This window comes from Empidonax traillii, unplaced genomic scaffold (genome assembly GCF_003031625.1).
Source record: "Empidonax traillii isolate 1590-97213 ecotype Southwest subspecies unplaced genomic scaffold, ASM303162v1 scaffold274:size1118153, whole genome shotgun sequence".
NCBI classification, from domain to species: Eukaryota; Metazoa; Chordata; class Aves; order Passeriformes; family Tyrannidae; genus Empidonax; species Empidonax traillii.
This window is the reverse complement of record NW_020955467.1, coordinates 637484-653444: the sequence shown is the minus strand read 5'-3', so window position 1 is coordinate 653444 and position 15961 is coordinate 637484. Positions and strand designations below refer to the sequence as shown.

The following is a 15961-nucleotide window of genomic DNA, read 5'->3' as shown; positions in this document are numbered from 1 at the left end:
TTTTTTTTTTTTATTTTTTATTCCTCCTGCATGCTCTCATAGTTTTAATTTCCATATTTATTTATGTCCTCATCTTAATTCTGCTGTCAGCTGTGAGTTTGCAGTTTGCTCTGTGGGCAGCATAGCAAGACCCTTCTTTTTATGACGAATGCAGACATTGAAAGAAATATGTATGACTTTTTCAGTAACTGGCTATTTCCAGGCCTTGTGCAGCTTGCAGGCCTTGTGCAGCTTGCAGGGCATCTCATTAGGTAGAGAACAGAAAACTGAATGGCCTTCTTCCAAGAACTGAGGAGATTTCATTTCCCATAACCCCTTACCTTCCTTCTTGGAATGAAAAACAAGATCAGAAAGGGTGCCTGTTCTCAGTGCTGTGTTGCAGGCAGTTTCTGAGCTGATTCCTTGGCTCCCACAGCAAGAGGGACTATAAAATCCCACCTTCTTTTACCGTGCACCTAATGTCCAGGTGGTATCTGAGTGCTGCTTATCTTGTCTTTAAGAGCTGCCAGAGTTGCTCATCAAGTAGTTTTAGCCTTAAGAGAAGTCTTCCTTCAAATTCCTGAATAAACGTGTGTTTGACTAAATTTCTCCCCCTGTTTCAGTGTTGTATGTTGGGGCATGGATGTGGTGTCTGCCAATAATGATGGTCTTATGGAATATTTTGTCTTTTAATTTGCTCTGTGTGTAGTTGCAATGAGGAAAACACAGCTGGAGAGAAAAACAGCACTACAGTAATAGGTATTAAAAGGATATTATAAATTGCCATTTTGCCTTTTGACTTTAATTCCTTTAAGGTACACAGTATAGTCAGTAATTTTTCCCAGTATATCTATTATTGTGTCCCAGCCAGTAGACTTCTGCCAAGGAAGAAGTACATTAAAGATGAGTAGGCTTGGAAATTTTTTGATTCAGGTTTTTATTTTGGAATATGCAACCAATTTCAAATATATTTTCATGGCCTAATATCCATTCTGAATGATCAAGGCCAGTAAAATAGATTATTTAGAATTAAACTGTACTAAATTTTAAAAAAATAAATATAATAAGTTTCATAGCAAATACAACAAATTGTTGTCCAATTACAATAAAATGTTATAAAAGAGCCCCTCAAACTTAAATGTCCTGTTTTTCATATGGAACTTTAAGTAACACATTTATCTTAAAGAAAACTAGCCAGTATTTCTTTATACATTACTACTTTAGCATTACTGCTCATTTAAGAAAATTCTAATTTGCTAAAATAGACTGAAGCATATTCACAGTAAGCCAACAATGGGAGAAAGATGGCTGAAATGCAGGAGAGGAACAGTGAACTTTATTTTCCTTCATGCCTTTTTTTCTCATATAAAGTTGCAGTATGTCCTTCTGTACAGCCTTTCTAAACACAGCTAGAACTGACTAACTTTCACCCTCCGTATGGTATAAATAAATAACATTTTGCTCAGGATTTGAATGTTGGATACATTGTGAGTTGCCTGCAGGAAGTATTTTTCTGCTCAAGCACCTTTAAAAGTGTTCTGTCTTTTGGCTTCTGGAAAGCTTTTGTGTGCAAATGATAAACCTTTCCTGTCTTTACTATTTGAAAATCAACTTCCTTCTTTAATTTCCCAGGCAGTGTCACATTAGGTCAGGAAAGAAATCTAGAACTGAGTGCTGAATTTGCTTATAAACAAGATTATCATTGTCCATTTTATAGAAGTATGTAACTGCTTCTGTAACCAGTGGTATTACCTTGAGATCACTCAGTTTTGTAGCTAAATACATTGTATAACAATCACTACAAAGAGATAATTTCCTGATCCCTTAGTCCCTAGTTCTCTTTCTGCAGATCGTTATTTTTTGAATTTTCTGAATGCTCTTCAAAGGAGCATCAAAATATCCTTTCTGAAGAGTTCATGCCTAAATTCAGTGGTGTACTGTACACAGTCAGATGTCTTGAAGTTTAAGCACTATCAGAAGAAGGGTTCAGCCAAAACCTTTATTATTCAGAGTCTTCTTGACTTTAACCGTCATCTTAGACTCTACATAGAAAAATGTGAAATATTTATGTTTGTGCACAGGATGTTTATGTATAATAAATTTTTTTTTCTCTGCATTACCACTTGTCTCTTCAGTGTTGCTAGTATTCTCACCTTACCTGTGAAGTTGTGGAGGTATAGCCTAACACCTTCTCATCTTCTGTTATTCAGGCAGACAAAGAATTAATGTGCAGTGAACACATCCATTTTAAAATGGCTATTCCTAGGTCTAAAAATCAGTAAATCATGTTTCAAAAAAAGTTTGAGGTGAAGGAAGACTTTTAAGTTGGCAGGAGAAAATGGAAATCATTGCTGCTTTTTTTCTGCTAAATTCTTTCCTGTTTTCTTGGTATTTGGGAGATGCTGCAGGTTCTGAAGCTGACACCTTCTGTCTCATTTGAGATTTAAAATCCTTAACACTGTTCTTCCTCTAGGGTTCTCCTTCTTTTCTTTGTTCTTGCACGTTTTTTTTCAGGGAATTTGTGAGGGTTTTTATTGCCTTTGCCCTCTTTTTTCTCTGATTGTAGAATCAAAAGGAGTGCAGACACGTGTTTAAACTCTGATTCCAGGGTTTGGTTCCAGCTAGACAAGCAAAGTTGTTTCCTACAAAGTTGCTTCTTAAGCTTATCTAGGTATATTTAATTCCTAACCACAAAAATGGCTCTCAGAAGCAATGGGAATTGTTTTCTATTGTAAGCAATGTAACACCCCAGAGAAAATTTCTAGACATTTCTTAGTGAAGTTGTTTGTCCCAATAGACAGTATCTTGAAAGGTTTTGCCTACCTGGACTTGATGTAATTCCTGTTCTTGACCCATACTATATGTACTGTTTTGCTGTCTCCCTGTGGGTGGATCATGAATTATGACATTTAGAAGGTTTTAATTTACATTCAGAAAAAAAGACTCCATCCTGCTTCTGAGTAGTTGTCAGGTGCCTCTTTGTTTCTGAAGATTGGTATCTGGAGCTTTGCAGACACACTCTGATTTACCCTTAAGTCATTTATTTGAATGAATTACAAAATACTCTTATAATATGTACAAAAATTAATATTACTTAGTGATGAATCAGCCTTAAAGGAGTAATTAGCTAAGAGAATTAGCAATTCTGTATTGATCTACTTTGCCACTCAATTACATTACTTGCTAATTCTTATTTGGAGTGTGTGTCTTTCTTTTTATGTCAGGACTGTTAATAAAAGCTGACTGAGCAGTGTGCCTTTATTATCAATAAAAATATATTAGCATCACATCTTCTACCTCTACAGACACCTCCCCCTCCCACAAATGAGGTAAGGGACCCTCACCTGTGGAAGATCTTGTCCCTTTAAGAGGCTTAAATTTATGCTTTCATCTTCCAAACCCCACTGCATCTTTCTTTCTGAGTAGCTAGTTTCACAATAATGGGAAACAATTTCAGATCATCTTAAATCTCCCATTAAGGGAAAGTTATCAAAGAAGCCTTATATTTCTTATGTTTTCTTTAGGTTTAAATCTCTTTGTTAACTAAAGCATTTGAGTTTTATACTCTCAGTGTATGTATTTTACTTTACAGCAAATCATTCTCATCTAGTTTTCACTTTTGCAACAAACATTCAGTACCTTTGTACACTGGTTAATGAACATTAGTCACCATTAGTGACTAGCATTAGCCAACAGTAGTTAGTAATATTAGTAGTTACATATTTTAGTGAGAGAATTTCCAAGGTGACTGCTGTTTGAACAAAACTATTTTAAAATTCTCAATTAACCATGGTTTCTCAAATTTAAATCACTTTTTACAGCTGAAATTTCTACAGCTTAGTGCAAACAGACTACAGAACCGTAAAGGAAAGTTCATCACTCATAAATTCGGCATATGTGAAAAGCTGAGAAAGTGGAAGGAAAGTATGTGGAAATAAAACCAATTTTCAAATTATGAAAATAGATTTTGTTTACCAGAATAACCAACAAGATCAACACTGCCAATTTTATAATAATGAATGATATTGTCACTAGAGAGATGTATCTGTTTACTATCTGTTTACTTATTTCACCTATAGAAATGGAGATTTTTCATTTTATTTCAGATTAATTTCCACAGCAATTGTAAAACTAGCAAGATGATGCTGTACTGACATTTGAAATGTATGAAATAATTCTATTATTTTTTAGGTTTATTTATTAAATAGGGAAATTTTCCACAGACCTAAAGGGGCCCTTCCCCCTCAAATGTCTCTGCAAACCATTTAAAGGTGAACTTTCAAAGATTCTTGATTTTAGGTGGTTTTTTTTTGGTTTTTTTTGTTTTTTTTTTTTTTTTTTTAAACTCTGAAAATTAACTGCTTAGTGTCTTAGTCTCGTGAAAAATCTTACTAGTTCCAGTGGGACTCTCTGCATGTTAATATTTTCAGAAGTTGGTGCCTTTTCAAAATGTGCTAAAACATGAGCTGGTCTGAGAATTCTTTTCCTGGTATTTTACGTTTTACTGTGTCTCACTACTACGTGGTTTAGGTGCGTGGTGAGCAGCATGTGGTAAAAGGTAGGTGTTGAACACAGGATACACCCCAGAGGCCTTTTCCTTTCCTCTGGTTGTTTTTAGTAGTGTTACTCATGTGACACTGACCTGAATCATTCAACTTTCATCTGCTGGCAAACAAAGTACCTGGAGGGAACAAACAAGAAGGATGGAGAGGGACTTCTTACAAGGGCATGTAGTGACAGGACAAGGGGAAAAGGTTTTGAACTGAAAGACAGTAGATTTAGATTAGATATTGGGAAAAAATTCTTTACTGTGAGGGTGGTAAGGTACTGGAACAGGTTGCCCCAGGAAAGTGTGGATGCCCCAACCCTGGAAGTGTCCAAGGCCAGGTTGGATGTGGCTTTGAGCAACCTGGTGTAGTGGAAGGTATCCCTGCCTATAGCAAGGGGTTGGAACTAAGTGATCTTTAAGGTACCTTCCAACCCAGGCCATTTCATGATTTTGTGATGATTATTTGTTCATCAAGTCTGTTTCTATGTGGTCTTCATTAGTTGCAGTGGTTTTAGGGCTGCCAGTTCAGAGAGAAAACTGAAGCCACCAGGTTTATAAGGCTCGTACTCTAGAGAGGTATCTGTAGTTTTGAGGGGATCAGGATGACAGAGAATGGAGTGTGGACCAGCCAGGATCAATCTATTGGAGAGCACTGCTAGAATACAGATATTGGAAATGCATGTATCAAGATCTACCTCCAGAGCAGATCTGCCTAGTAAAGATAGAGGTGCTGGGGCAGGGAATTATGCTGTATGAGATCAGTTCTTGCAGCTTATGGTTTCTGAGGCAGTCCACTATAATCCTGCATTAGGTTTGGCAATATAATCTGAGATCAGATGATGTATTAAAAAATTTCATATAGGATGAAGCAACTTTTTTTTTTTTTCCTTCTTTTTCTCTTACTTCCCCTCTAGGAAATCTCCAGCAGTATTTGCTTAATAGCACATCTGCAGATACCACAGATCAAGATATCACTAGGGTACTGGAATTTGTGGGTGGCTTCAGCACATTCTTTCTGCATGATAGGTTGGCTCTGGAAGATAATCAGGGCTCACGTGTCCTGCCTTTGGGATATGTTCTTTTTCATACTTTGAGTTGACCAGAAGTTCATTGTATGGAATCCAGAAAAATTGTAAGAATCATAAATTGTGTCAGGTGCCAGTGCTTTGTAATCTTAGAGTGTGATCTTTTACAGGAACAACTACTTGAATGATTAATGAAATTGTTATTAAATATAGCAGTTGAACGGTAGAGATTCCATGTTAAATATTTTCAAGCCTTTCAATTATTTCAAAATTATTCAGTTCTGAGAGAGGTTTTGTTTGTTTGTTTGTTTTTCTCCAGTAATTTTCAACTAAAAAATGAAGCTTAGGCAGTCGCTTTTATCTGCATCTGTTTGTGTGCTCCATGTTTCTCAATAACATCTGAACTGGTTTGTTGATTCAATAGGACTTCATAGTTATTTTTGAGAAACTGCCTAAGGCTTTATGAAATTTGGAGCTGGATGATGGGAAAAGAGCATAAGATAAAGACTGCAGTGTAAGCTTATGTATCATTAGACAAAAAATAAAGTAAAATGTACAGTGGGAGAGATGCTACCGGAAAAATTGTGTTTATAATTTTTGATCAACTCTAAATCCAAAAGAGATGAGACTTCATTAATACCAGTGTTCACAGAAGTGTTACTTTTCAAAGCAAATGGAGTCTACATTTAAGGTTTTGTTTTACTCTAGAGAGTTCATATTTAGTAGGAAACTTCCTTGAACTTTGGTCTGTTCTACAGAGGAGATTTTCATAAAAACTGCATGAATTTTAAAATTGGAAACTCTAGGAGAAATAGAGCATTTAAAATCTCCACTTTAGTCAGCTTACCTATGTGTTTACATTATGCTATTTCATGTTACATTGTTTACTTCCAAAGAAAATGTGATTTGGGGGGAAAAAGAAAAATCTGTCTATGTGGAGTGAGCTAACCTATGAGCCAACTACTTTTTTAGTCCTACCATGATTTTAAAAGATAGTGTAGGTGGAACTTGATGGTTATTGATCATAAGGGTCTTTTATACACCCCTGTGAAGAAGGTTACATATCAACCCCCTAGGCTAGTTCATAAACATTGCAAAATGTAGGGGCCACATAATCAACACAAAGGAAGTATAGATATAACCTCAAAATTTTTGGTGTCAAAAGTTGCACACAAAATATTTTTATGTATGAAAATACTTATTAGACAAAATAACTTGAAGCAGTGGAATAATTGGCATGTATTCAAATTGTGGTTAATTGAATTCTTCATCTGTGGCCTAGAGAGCCACATGGGGTACAGATTCTGCACAGAGGAAGCAATTTTCATTAACAGGATATAATTTAGAATGAGAAAACATGTACACTCTGCCTGAAACACAGTTAATAATTAATATGGAATAAATACATAGACATATACTGTTACCATATTTCTACCTGTCACTCTGTACAGTTTCAGCAACTCATTTGCATCCTAAGTAAGTATATTTATTCAGAGAGATGACACTGTAACACTACCTTCAGAAGTGGAAGACCTTTATGTCACACCGTCGGAAATGAGTCATCCTTGTTTTTAAAATGGCAAAATGAGATCAGAATGGTGATTTGATCTCATGCCTACTTACATCTAAGGAGTTTGCTTGTTTGTGAACTGATACTGTGCTGTTAAAAAGTTGATAACCATTTCCAAAATTGACTGGTATTTCTGAGGCTGATCAATTTTTCAGAACCAGATAAGAGAAAATTAAAACTTCTTGAGAAAGAATATTATTTCTATTTTGTATTCTAGTGATCTAATAGCATTTATTACTTGGTGTCTCACATACGCTGCTAATATAGAGATAAAAGTATTGTTTGCATCCAAAAAGCAAGCTTTGTGAAGGATAAAGTAAAAAAGAACTTCTGTCAGGACACATGAGAGAAAGTATATGATATCAATGAAAGGAATGGATGACTGAAAGCCACCAGCACTGCATAGTCCAGTCTCTGTCAATGACTTGCTGCATCACTTTAAGCAAGTTGAGTTACAACTAATCTTGACAGTTAAAATGATTTTGGATAAGAAATTCTGTTAATAAAAATCTCAAAATGTTCTCCTGTTGGTACAAAGCCAAACTGTGGTCTTAGCTGAGGAAAGGTATAAAGAGTTTTTTAAATCCAGCTCTTTTTTGGGACAGTGCTTTAACATGCACACAACTCACGGCTTCAATGAAACTGAAAAGTATTCCTTAAATACTCACTTGACTCAAGGCTCAAAACTCCAAATCTCTTGCGAGGATTTCTCAGAATTTCATCTGAACCCTGAACCAGAGGCAATAACAGCACTACAGGACGTGTGCTGGGTGCTGGTTCTTTGCTTTCACTGCGAGCTCTGCCTGAGCTGAAATGGGACTACAGGACTGGTTCCTGAGGGTAGGCAGCTCCTGGCTGAACTAGGACTCCAGCTGATGGTTTTTTCAGTTGGTTGGGTTTTATAATTTTTATCCCACTCTTTCTACCAATTTGACTACTAAACAAACCTGCTGCACAGATTGCTCTAAGACAGATTTTGTGCACAAGTATAAAACTGTGATAAAAGGAGACCTCACTTTTCTTGTTGTCTGGCTTCAGTTAGGAGCCATATGTAAGATAAAGACCCCGAAGAAATCACAGAGGTGGGAACAGGCTGTCCAGCTGCAAGAATGTCTTTTAGTGTTATTGGCTTTGGCATAATTCTACCATACTAATTTTATAAACCACGGTGTTATTAGTATTGAATTATAGGACTAGACTTCATACTTCCTTCTCTTTTTAACAACAGGTGGTAACAATATTGGCAAACATGTCTGTGTTGGACCAGTGTGCTTCTGAAATCATTCAAGGAAATGGTATGTCTTTTAGCTGTATTATATTTTTATTTATATCTGGAGAATATGAGTAGATGGGAAAGTAAAGTAAAGGAGCAAAGCTTCACTAATAAAACTTCATTTTGCATCTTATCTCTTGCACACTGCTGCAGGGTCCAAAATGAGTCCTGGGGATGGTCCTTTGTAAATGATATAAATGAAATAAAATACCATGGTTTTAGAAAACTTTACATTTATGACCGCCCTGCTGTTGTTCTCTTACAACAAGTGTGTGGCTTACTTGTAAATGCAAAGCAAAGCAGAAAAAAGTGGCAAAAAGTGTTTCACCAGCCTTTATTCTGGTAATTACATTGTGAGGTGGCAATTATTCCATGTAGAAAGAAATCACCTGATAGTGAACCATGCATACCTACATTTTGTGTCACTTTTTTCATAGGTATTAAGAAGTATTATAAATTATGAAGTATCGTGTTTTTATTACTATACAGCAGTTGTAAGGGTTTTTCCCCCCTTATATCTTAAAATATCATATTATGCATTATGTTGAAAAAAAACTGGGTGTTATAGGCCCACCAGAAGTCTTAGAAGTTACTAAATCTGTGAAGAAGGATAAAAGCCTTATTAATACACCTACCAGCAAATTCATGGCCAAGCAATGTAGTTAGACAGCTTTCTTTTCTTTTGTTTGTGTGGAGATGTTAAATTACAGTGAAGCTTCCCATATATTGCTTTTTCTGTCCTAGGAATATCCCCTCAATATTTTTAAAATTAACATTTATATAGGAATGGTTTGAGCTTGGTGTGCCTCTCAGACATGGCTGATTGTCTGTGGGAGAAAGGGTTTCAGAAAGTATATACATAGAAGCAGGTCCTCAAGGAGAACTGGCCAGTTTCAATGTAATATTAGATTTAGATGTTTCCTGTATTTTAATGGAAAATTTGGGTCCTGTGCATACAAATATAACTGGCAAGAGTCAGGTACAATGCAATCCACGTGTGCCCAAAGGTAAGTGTGTGTTTGATGTCCTTGCAGAGGTGCAGAGGTGTCACAGTTTCAGAACAAATGACAACATGGAGGTTGAATGGATCTGGGTACTGAAGCAATTTAATCACAGATACACGTAATTTCACAAATAATGTGTAAAACTTCCATGTCCCATGCAGAAGACAGTGAAGGGGACGAGCAAGGCAGGTTAGCTGATTGTTTCTCATATGACCTCCTTGTTTTGTGGGGAGGATGAGGCAATTCCAGATAGAGGTTGATCAGGCCCATTTGGTGGTTCCTGCCATGCTCCTGGTCCAAGCTCGTTGTGTTCCTGAGGCTTGGAGAGGTGCTCCTGAACTTCTTGGTGCAGACACATGGGGCTTCCCCTACCAAGAGTCTTTTCTAGAAACTCTTGGGAAGACCTTGACATTTCCTGGGATGCAGTTGTCTGTAATTATAGGCTTGGGTAGAGAATACCATATTGGTGATTTGCCTGTTTGACTTGTGCTGATCTTCTGTTGTCAAAATTTACAATGCAGATATGCCCTGGAAGCTTTTGCACTCCCTTATGAGTAACAGATTGGTTATGTAGTTTGGCTATCTATTTCCTTGAGCACATCAAAAACTCTTCTGTTATTTGGGATGGGTGTTTGGTCATATTTCATCGGCTTCTACTTCAGCAGAAACTTGATTGAAGTTCATGAATTATACTAAGAGCTATGCCAGATACTGGAGTGGGTGGACATGTACAAATAGATTGCCAAGGACAACATGACAAAGTTTGTGTATACATTCCATAATGGAAGTTCACAAGAAGCGTTTTACCACTGGCTTTTGAGAAGGGTTGGCACTCAGATTGTGTGTAAAGGCTTTTTGTGTCTGCCCAATGTTGTAATAGCCAGGTGTTGGTCAGAGACCAAATTCACAAACTGAGAAGGGTTTTTAAATGCTAGAGAATTTAGATATTTTTTAAAGTATTTGATTTTTTTTAGTACATTAATTGATTATTATCTAGATGCATGATTCTGATGCTAATTCCCTGAATTATTTATGCAAATGTTATAACAGTAAAATCCTCTGGTGCTACCTCAAGTAATCTGAATTCCTAATAGCATATGGAGTCTAATAGCACATAATTGTCTTCATAGTTAAAAAAATCTAGAAAATAGAAATCAGTACAGTCTCAAGTGTTTTTATGGTACTACAAGAAGAATATCAACTCCTACAGGCAGTAATAGGTTAATGAAGTCATTTTGACATGGAAGACAAAATGTCTTCTGAATTAAAGAGTCATTCACACAGTAAGCTTCAACAGATAGAATCTCATAGTTTCCTTTGTTATAGGTTTCCTCATTCTAAAGTAAACTTAAGCAGTTTGAGAAGGAACCAATTTAAGAATTATTTAAAAATACATAAACTAAGAAAACTACACCATTACTTCAGAGTGAATTTTCATGTAAAGACCTGATTTATGTCACTACAGGTTTTAGATAGCGATTACCTCCAAGTTAGTTTGAAAGCAAATAAAGAATTGCAATTAGTTCGACTGAAATAAATTCATGAAAACTAAAATACTGACTTGTAGAGGAGAGTTGGAGGAGGGAAGAGATAGTACATTTTCTAGTTCCAGAAGTTCTGTAGCTTCCCAGTGAAGATAAACTTATGCACAGATCAGATGTGCCTGAATGCTGATGTCCTAATTGCAGTCCACATTCTTCGTAACTTATTTGGGCAAGTGATTGGTCTGTATTTACCTTCCTTGCTTTTTCCCTTTACTTTTTTTGCACCAAGTTTTTTTGTTGGAGAGAGGATAACAACGGCTCTTACATTCTTATAGGTATTCAACTTTTAATGGAAATGCTCTTTGAAAAATCATCTTCAGGAAGTTCAGCAGAAGTTGCTGCTTGCGAACGAGTCCAACAGAAATCTGCAGTTACACTGGCACGACTCAGCCGAGACCCTGAAGTGGCAGATGCAGCCGTAAAACTCAGCTGTAAGGATGTGTCTCTAGCTTAATGTCTGAAAAAGAGGGAGGAACTGCCAGCCAGGGAGAAACTCCTCTTAATTTTTAGCCTCACTTGGTATACTTTATGGAATGTATTCCTTATAGAGTCTGTCCAGAGAATGACTGAGGAGGTTGAGCTAAATGAACCTTTGGCTCATTTCCCGGAGGAACCTGAGGTGCTGTATCCACTCAACATGGAGCTGTGTCTTACTGTGCCAACTGGCACTGCTGCCTCCTCCATTCCTTTACGCAAACCCTTGTGAAGGATCTGTCAGTGGAATGAATCCAGCGGGAGGGAGCATGTTCTTTGAGTTGGAGTTTTTTAAGGATGTAGGGGAGGATTGATAGGGAAGAAATGGAGGTCACAATTTCTGCTCTGAGAGAGGAACAGCAAGTAAACCCAATTTATTTGTTTATGCTTTACAACCATTAATTATGACTGCTCTGAACTGCACAGCTCCATGAAAAGTCCCTTAAGTATTTGCATATCATCTTTGCATTAGAGATCATACCTACTAAGAAAGATAAATATTACACATCTCAAAATAAGAAGTTTTCTAAATTACTTCTCCTGACACTCTTTTGTGCACTCAGGTATTCCTCGCCTAATTAAACTTTGCAGATCACCAGCTGAAAGAAATAACAGCGATTCTGTTCTAGTGGCATGTCTGGTATGTACATTTTAGTCTTTCTTTCAAGCTTATAATGGAAAATTAAGAAAAAACCCATCCCTTCAGATTTCAAAATGCATAAGTATTACAGGAATGTTTTAAATTCATGTCAGGGTCTCCTGCTTTTCCCCTTAAGCGTAATCCTGTATACTGTCAATTATTTATCCTCTGATTGAAGGTTTAAGTACATAAGGAAAAATGGCTTCATCCTCACGTTACTGAGCACCAAAAAATTTCACTGGAACACTTCAGAATTTAAAGATTTGTTTATTTCTAAATTCCATTATTTGATGATGCTGTTTGCTGAAATTAGCCTAGAGTCAAGGGATAGCAGCCCTTTATCTGCAAACACACATATGTATAAATATATTTGTGTAAAGTGTCCAAAAGGAGTAAATGATACAACTTGCTTCCATTATAGTCTATTTTTTTTTTATTTTTATTTGAATCTCCAAGAAAATACAGTGCCCAACCAAGGACAGCGCAACAGAAGGTTAACACTTTCTCTACTCAGGAGAAAGATCCCAGCTGCTGGCCCAGCAAGGACTGTGAGCTCCCAAAAACTGTCAGAGTTGAGTGATTTCACTGAGCATTCTGTGACAGTGCTCTGGGCACACTGGTGATCTAGGGTTAGGACATAGGCTTTGATGAATGAAGACTGAAGAATATTGTTTGACAGTGCTTTATAGTTATTTGCTTAATGTTATTTTAAATGTGAAACTCGGTTACTGCTGCTTGTTCACTTAGATTGGACTCATTCAGGATGAAGAAAGTATGAAAGTGAGCACAAGAAATGCAGAGGTTATCCTTCATACATGCTGAGAAGGCTTAATCTTGTATGGCTAAAGTAGAAACCACAGAGAGATGGCAGCAAACCAGCTATGATTTTTTGTGTCTTGTGGAACTTGTTGCTGCACCTTCTTTGAATTCATGCCTATTACTTGAGACGTCACCTGCCTGTCTCAGCAACTCTGCTTCTCCTGATATTTTAGTAACTGCCTGAAGACAGTTACTTATATTTTCTATTAAACATATGGCAAAAATATTGTCCTGCTGCAAACTCTGATAGGTCTTGTCCCTGAACTGTGAGGGCTTGTACTGTTTGGTATTTTTATCATGATCGTTTATTTTTTATACATTTTGAAGCTGGTGATTAACTCTTGTGTTAGTGCTCCACTGACAGCACAGAGAGGGGAAGCTGATCCCAGCTATCAGACTTTACCAATAGAAGACAATTTTTGTCCTTGAGGAAAGCCAGCCTGCTTTCCAGTTGCATCTGTCATGTCAGGTTGCTAGAAGGTATGTAGTTGTGTATTTTTCTCCATTGAGAAAACCAAACAACTCCTTAGAAGGGAAGGGTTTATGAAGATAATAGTAACATCAATGAGATTTTTATTGTACAGCCTCATATTTAGAACAAATGTCAGTTTATTTGTTCCTAAATGGTTTGAAATGTACTGCTTCTTTCTACTCTAGTACCTAGAAGACTTGTATTAAAGACATTGAATAAAACTTTGGTATCAGATATTTTCTGAATCACATGACTTAGAGCTCTCATAAATAAGACAAAAGGTGAGAAGAGAGTTGAGATACAAAGAGGCAACGTGAGATGTGCCGCAGATCAGAGATAGGTTTACAATTAAAAGTCCTCTGATTCTCACCTCTGTGTTCTTTAACACCACACTGTCCCTGCTACTCAGGTCTAAAAGTAATGCCCCCCAAAAGAATTGTCATTTATTAGCTGCATTTGAGGGGAGATTCATCTGACAGATCAAGACAGTAACAAGAGCTTAGCCAGGTAGGAGAATTAATCTGCACAGTTCAGTTCTTGCCTATTATTCTGAGATAGTTACAATGGATTCCTGCAGTGTTAAATCTAACTGCATTACAATTGTGCTGTTTTGTTTTTCCAGGCAGCCCTACGAAGACTAGCAGTTATGAGTCCTGATGGACTTGAAGATTCAGATTTTCAGCAGCTAGTAAAGCCCAGACTGGTGGATTCTTTTCTGTTATGCACTAATATGGAAGAGAGTTTTGTATAAATGTGAGCCAAAACTGATAATCAAGATGATAAGTATAAGTAAGATAATACATACACAATTTTATTTTGGTTTAGTTCTATTGTTATTTATGACTTATTTATTCTGAACCCATGAACATGCAGTTTGTAGGAGAAAAGGAACAGAATGAGCAAACTTGTTTCAGTGCTTTGCAAAGACAGTTTTTATTTTATTTTCCTGCCAAGACACATCCACAAACCTTATTATTGCCATCTAACAAAATATTGTTTTCTTTAATATAGTTGAATCAAGGTAATGAAGCCAAGAATTTGTTGCTCTGATGTTAAATGCTTCTAATAATATTTTATCTCTGATATTTTTCTATAGTTAGAACATTTTGCAGGTTTTTTTTAAATAAATGCTTTAGCTTCATGCATTTGCTGTTTTAGAAGAAAATTAATCCTAAAAGCTGCAAGTATATACTTTGAAATTAAAGGGATGTTACAGTCTAAGTCCAGTTCTTAAATGTTGTTATTTTTTAATAAAATTATGAAATATGTAACTGAGAGAAAAACTTCCAAAAAATTTTCAGATACAGGTTTTGAATGACTAAGGACATTCTTACATCTTATAGAAATATACTCCTCTAGAGGATACATACTTGCAGAAAACTATTTAAATTTACTGAAAATTCTAAAAGAAACTGATAAAACTCTAGAAAAATCTTTTACATGTTTTATTTCATAATGTGAGATTATCCACCTAAGATTTAAAATCATTACACACTGATAATTTTCTCTTTCCAAGCCTTAAAAGAACTGGAGGTGCTTATATCTAGACATGTTTTTAATATTCATGCTGCTACTACTTTTCTGAAAAGTTGTGCATGCGTTTGTTAAATAATGAGAACAGATAACTTAATTGTAACTCGAACTTCCATTTTTTTCTGTTTTTCTAACTAGTCCTCTATTTCTAAAACTGAAATGAGACTTTTAGGATATTTTGTAAATGAGGAGATTTTACCAATGGATAACAACCAAAACAATAGACTTGATTTTAAAGTAGATTTTTTTCATGAATATTCTCCTAAATTCTTGTTTTTTCATTGAGAAAACATATATATTTAAAAGTACTCAAAGAGCAATATCTTCAGAGTCTTTTCCCCCTTAACTTCTTACAAAGCACTCTGTAGATTATAAAAGTATATGTAATTTTTTCTTGATGGCTTGCAACTATTGCTTTGGATCATTTTTATGATCAGCAACTTTAGGGTAGTAGGATATCTGCCAAAAAAGTAAGCACATTTCTTTCTTACTGTGCTTAATAGATATGTTAAGCAGCTTAATTAATTAATGTTTATTCAGTATTATGTGGCATTTAGATGAAAGGCACCAGGAAATTGTGAAGTTGTGACTGCCTTCCACATTTTCTGTGTTTGAAAAATCTGTCCTTGTTCAAGTGGTGATCCATGGTGGCTACTTTTTCTCCCCTTGAGTACATCGGTTGAGAAGTCTCTGCCTTAACATTTCTTTCTTGCGAGCTCTTCATTTAATAAGATCTATCTTGACTGAACTTTAAAACATTAGAAAACCTACAGTGACCTCTGTCAAAAGCAAGTACTCAAAGAGAAGTGTTGAATCGGATGTTTCACAGATGTAATTTTCTAGTAAGTGCAGAGATGAATTCTGCTTTGTTTGCTTACTTTGAGACAACTCCTTAAATTTCCAAGGTTGCTAAAATGTATAGTACTGTACAGATTTAAAAATATTATGCTACCAATGGTCTTTAACACTTTCCTCACTAAGCAAAAATAAACCATGGATGCTTTAAATGTTAAAATCAACATCCTTGTTATAAAAAGTGAACTCATAAATTACACTAAAAAAACCCTTAAAATAAGGTC

General features: G+C 36.0%; 1 protein-coding gene across 4 annotated transcripts in view; it reads left to right on the top strand.

The window, feature by feature from the left end:
- The window catches only part of INSC (INSC spindle orientation adaptor protein), a 137576-nt gene extending 123282 nt beyond the window's left edge, over positions 1-14294 (top strand). For all 4 annotated transcript variants that reach the window (XM_027889883.1, XM_027889884.1, XM_027889885.1 and 1 more), the window contains 4 exons: positions 8352-8418; positions 11220-11375; positions 11982-12058; positions 13972-14294. In XM_027889883.1, coding sequence (XP_027745684.1) covers positions 8352-8418; positions 11220-11375; positions 11982-12058; positions 13972-14100 — 429 coding nt within the window. In that variant the 3' untranslated portion in view covers positions 14101-14294. The remainder of the gene's footprint in view (positions 1-8351; positions 8419-11219; positions 11376-11981; positions 12059-13971) is intronic.
- The last annotated feature ends 1667 nt before the right edge of the window (positions 14295-15961 follow it).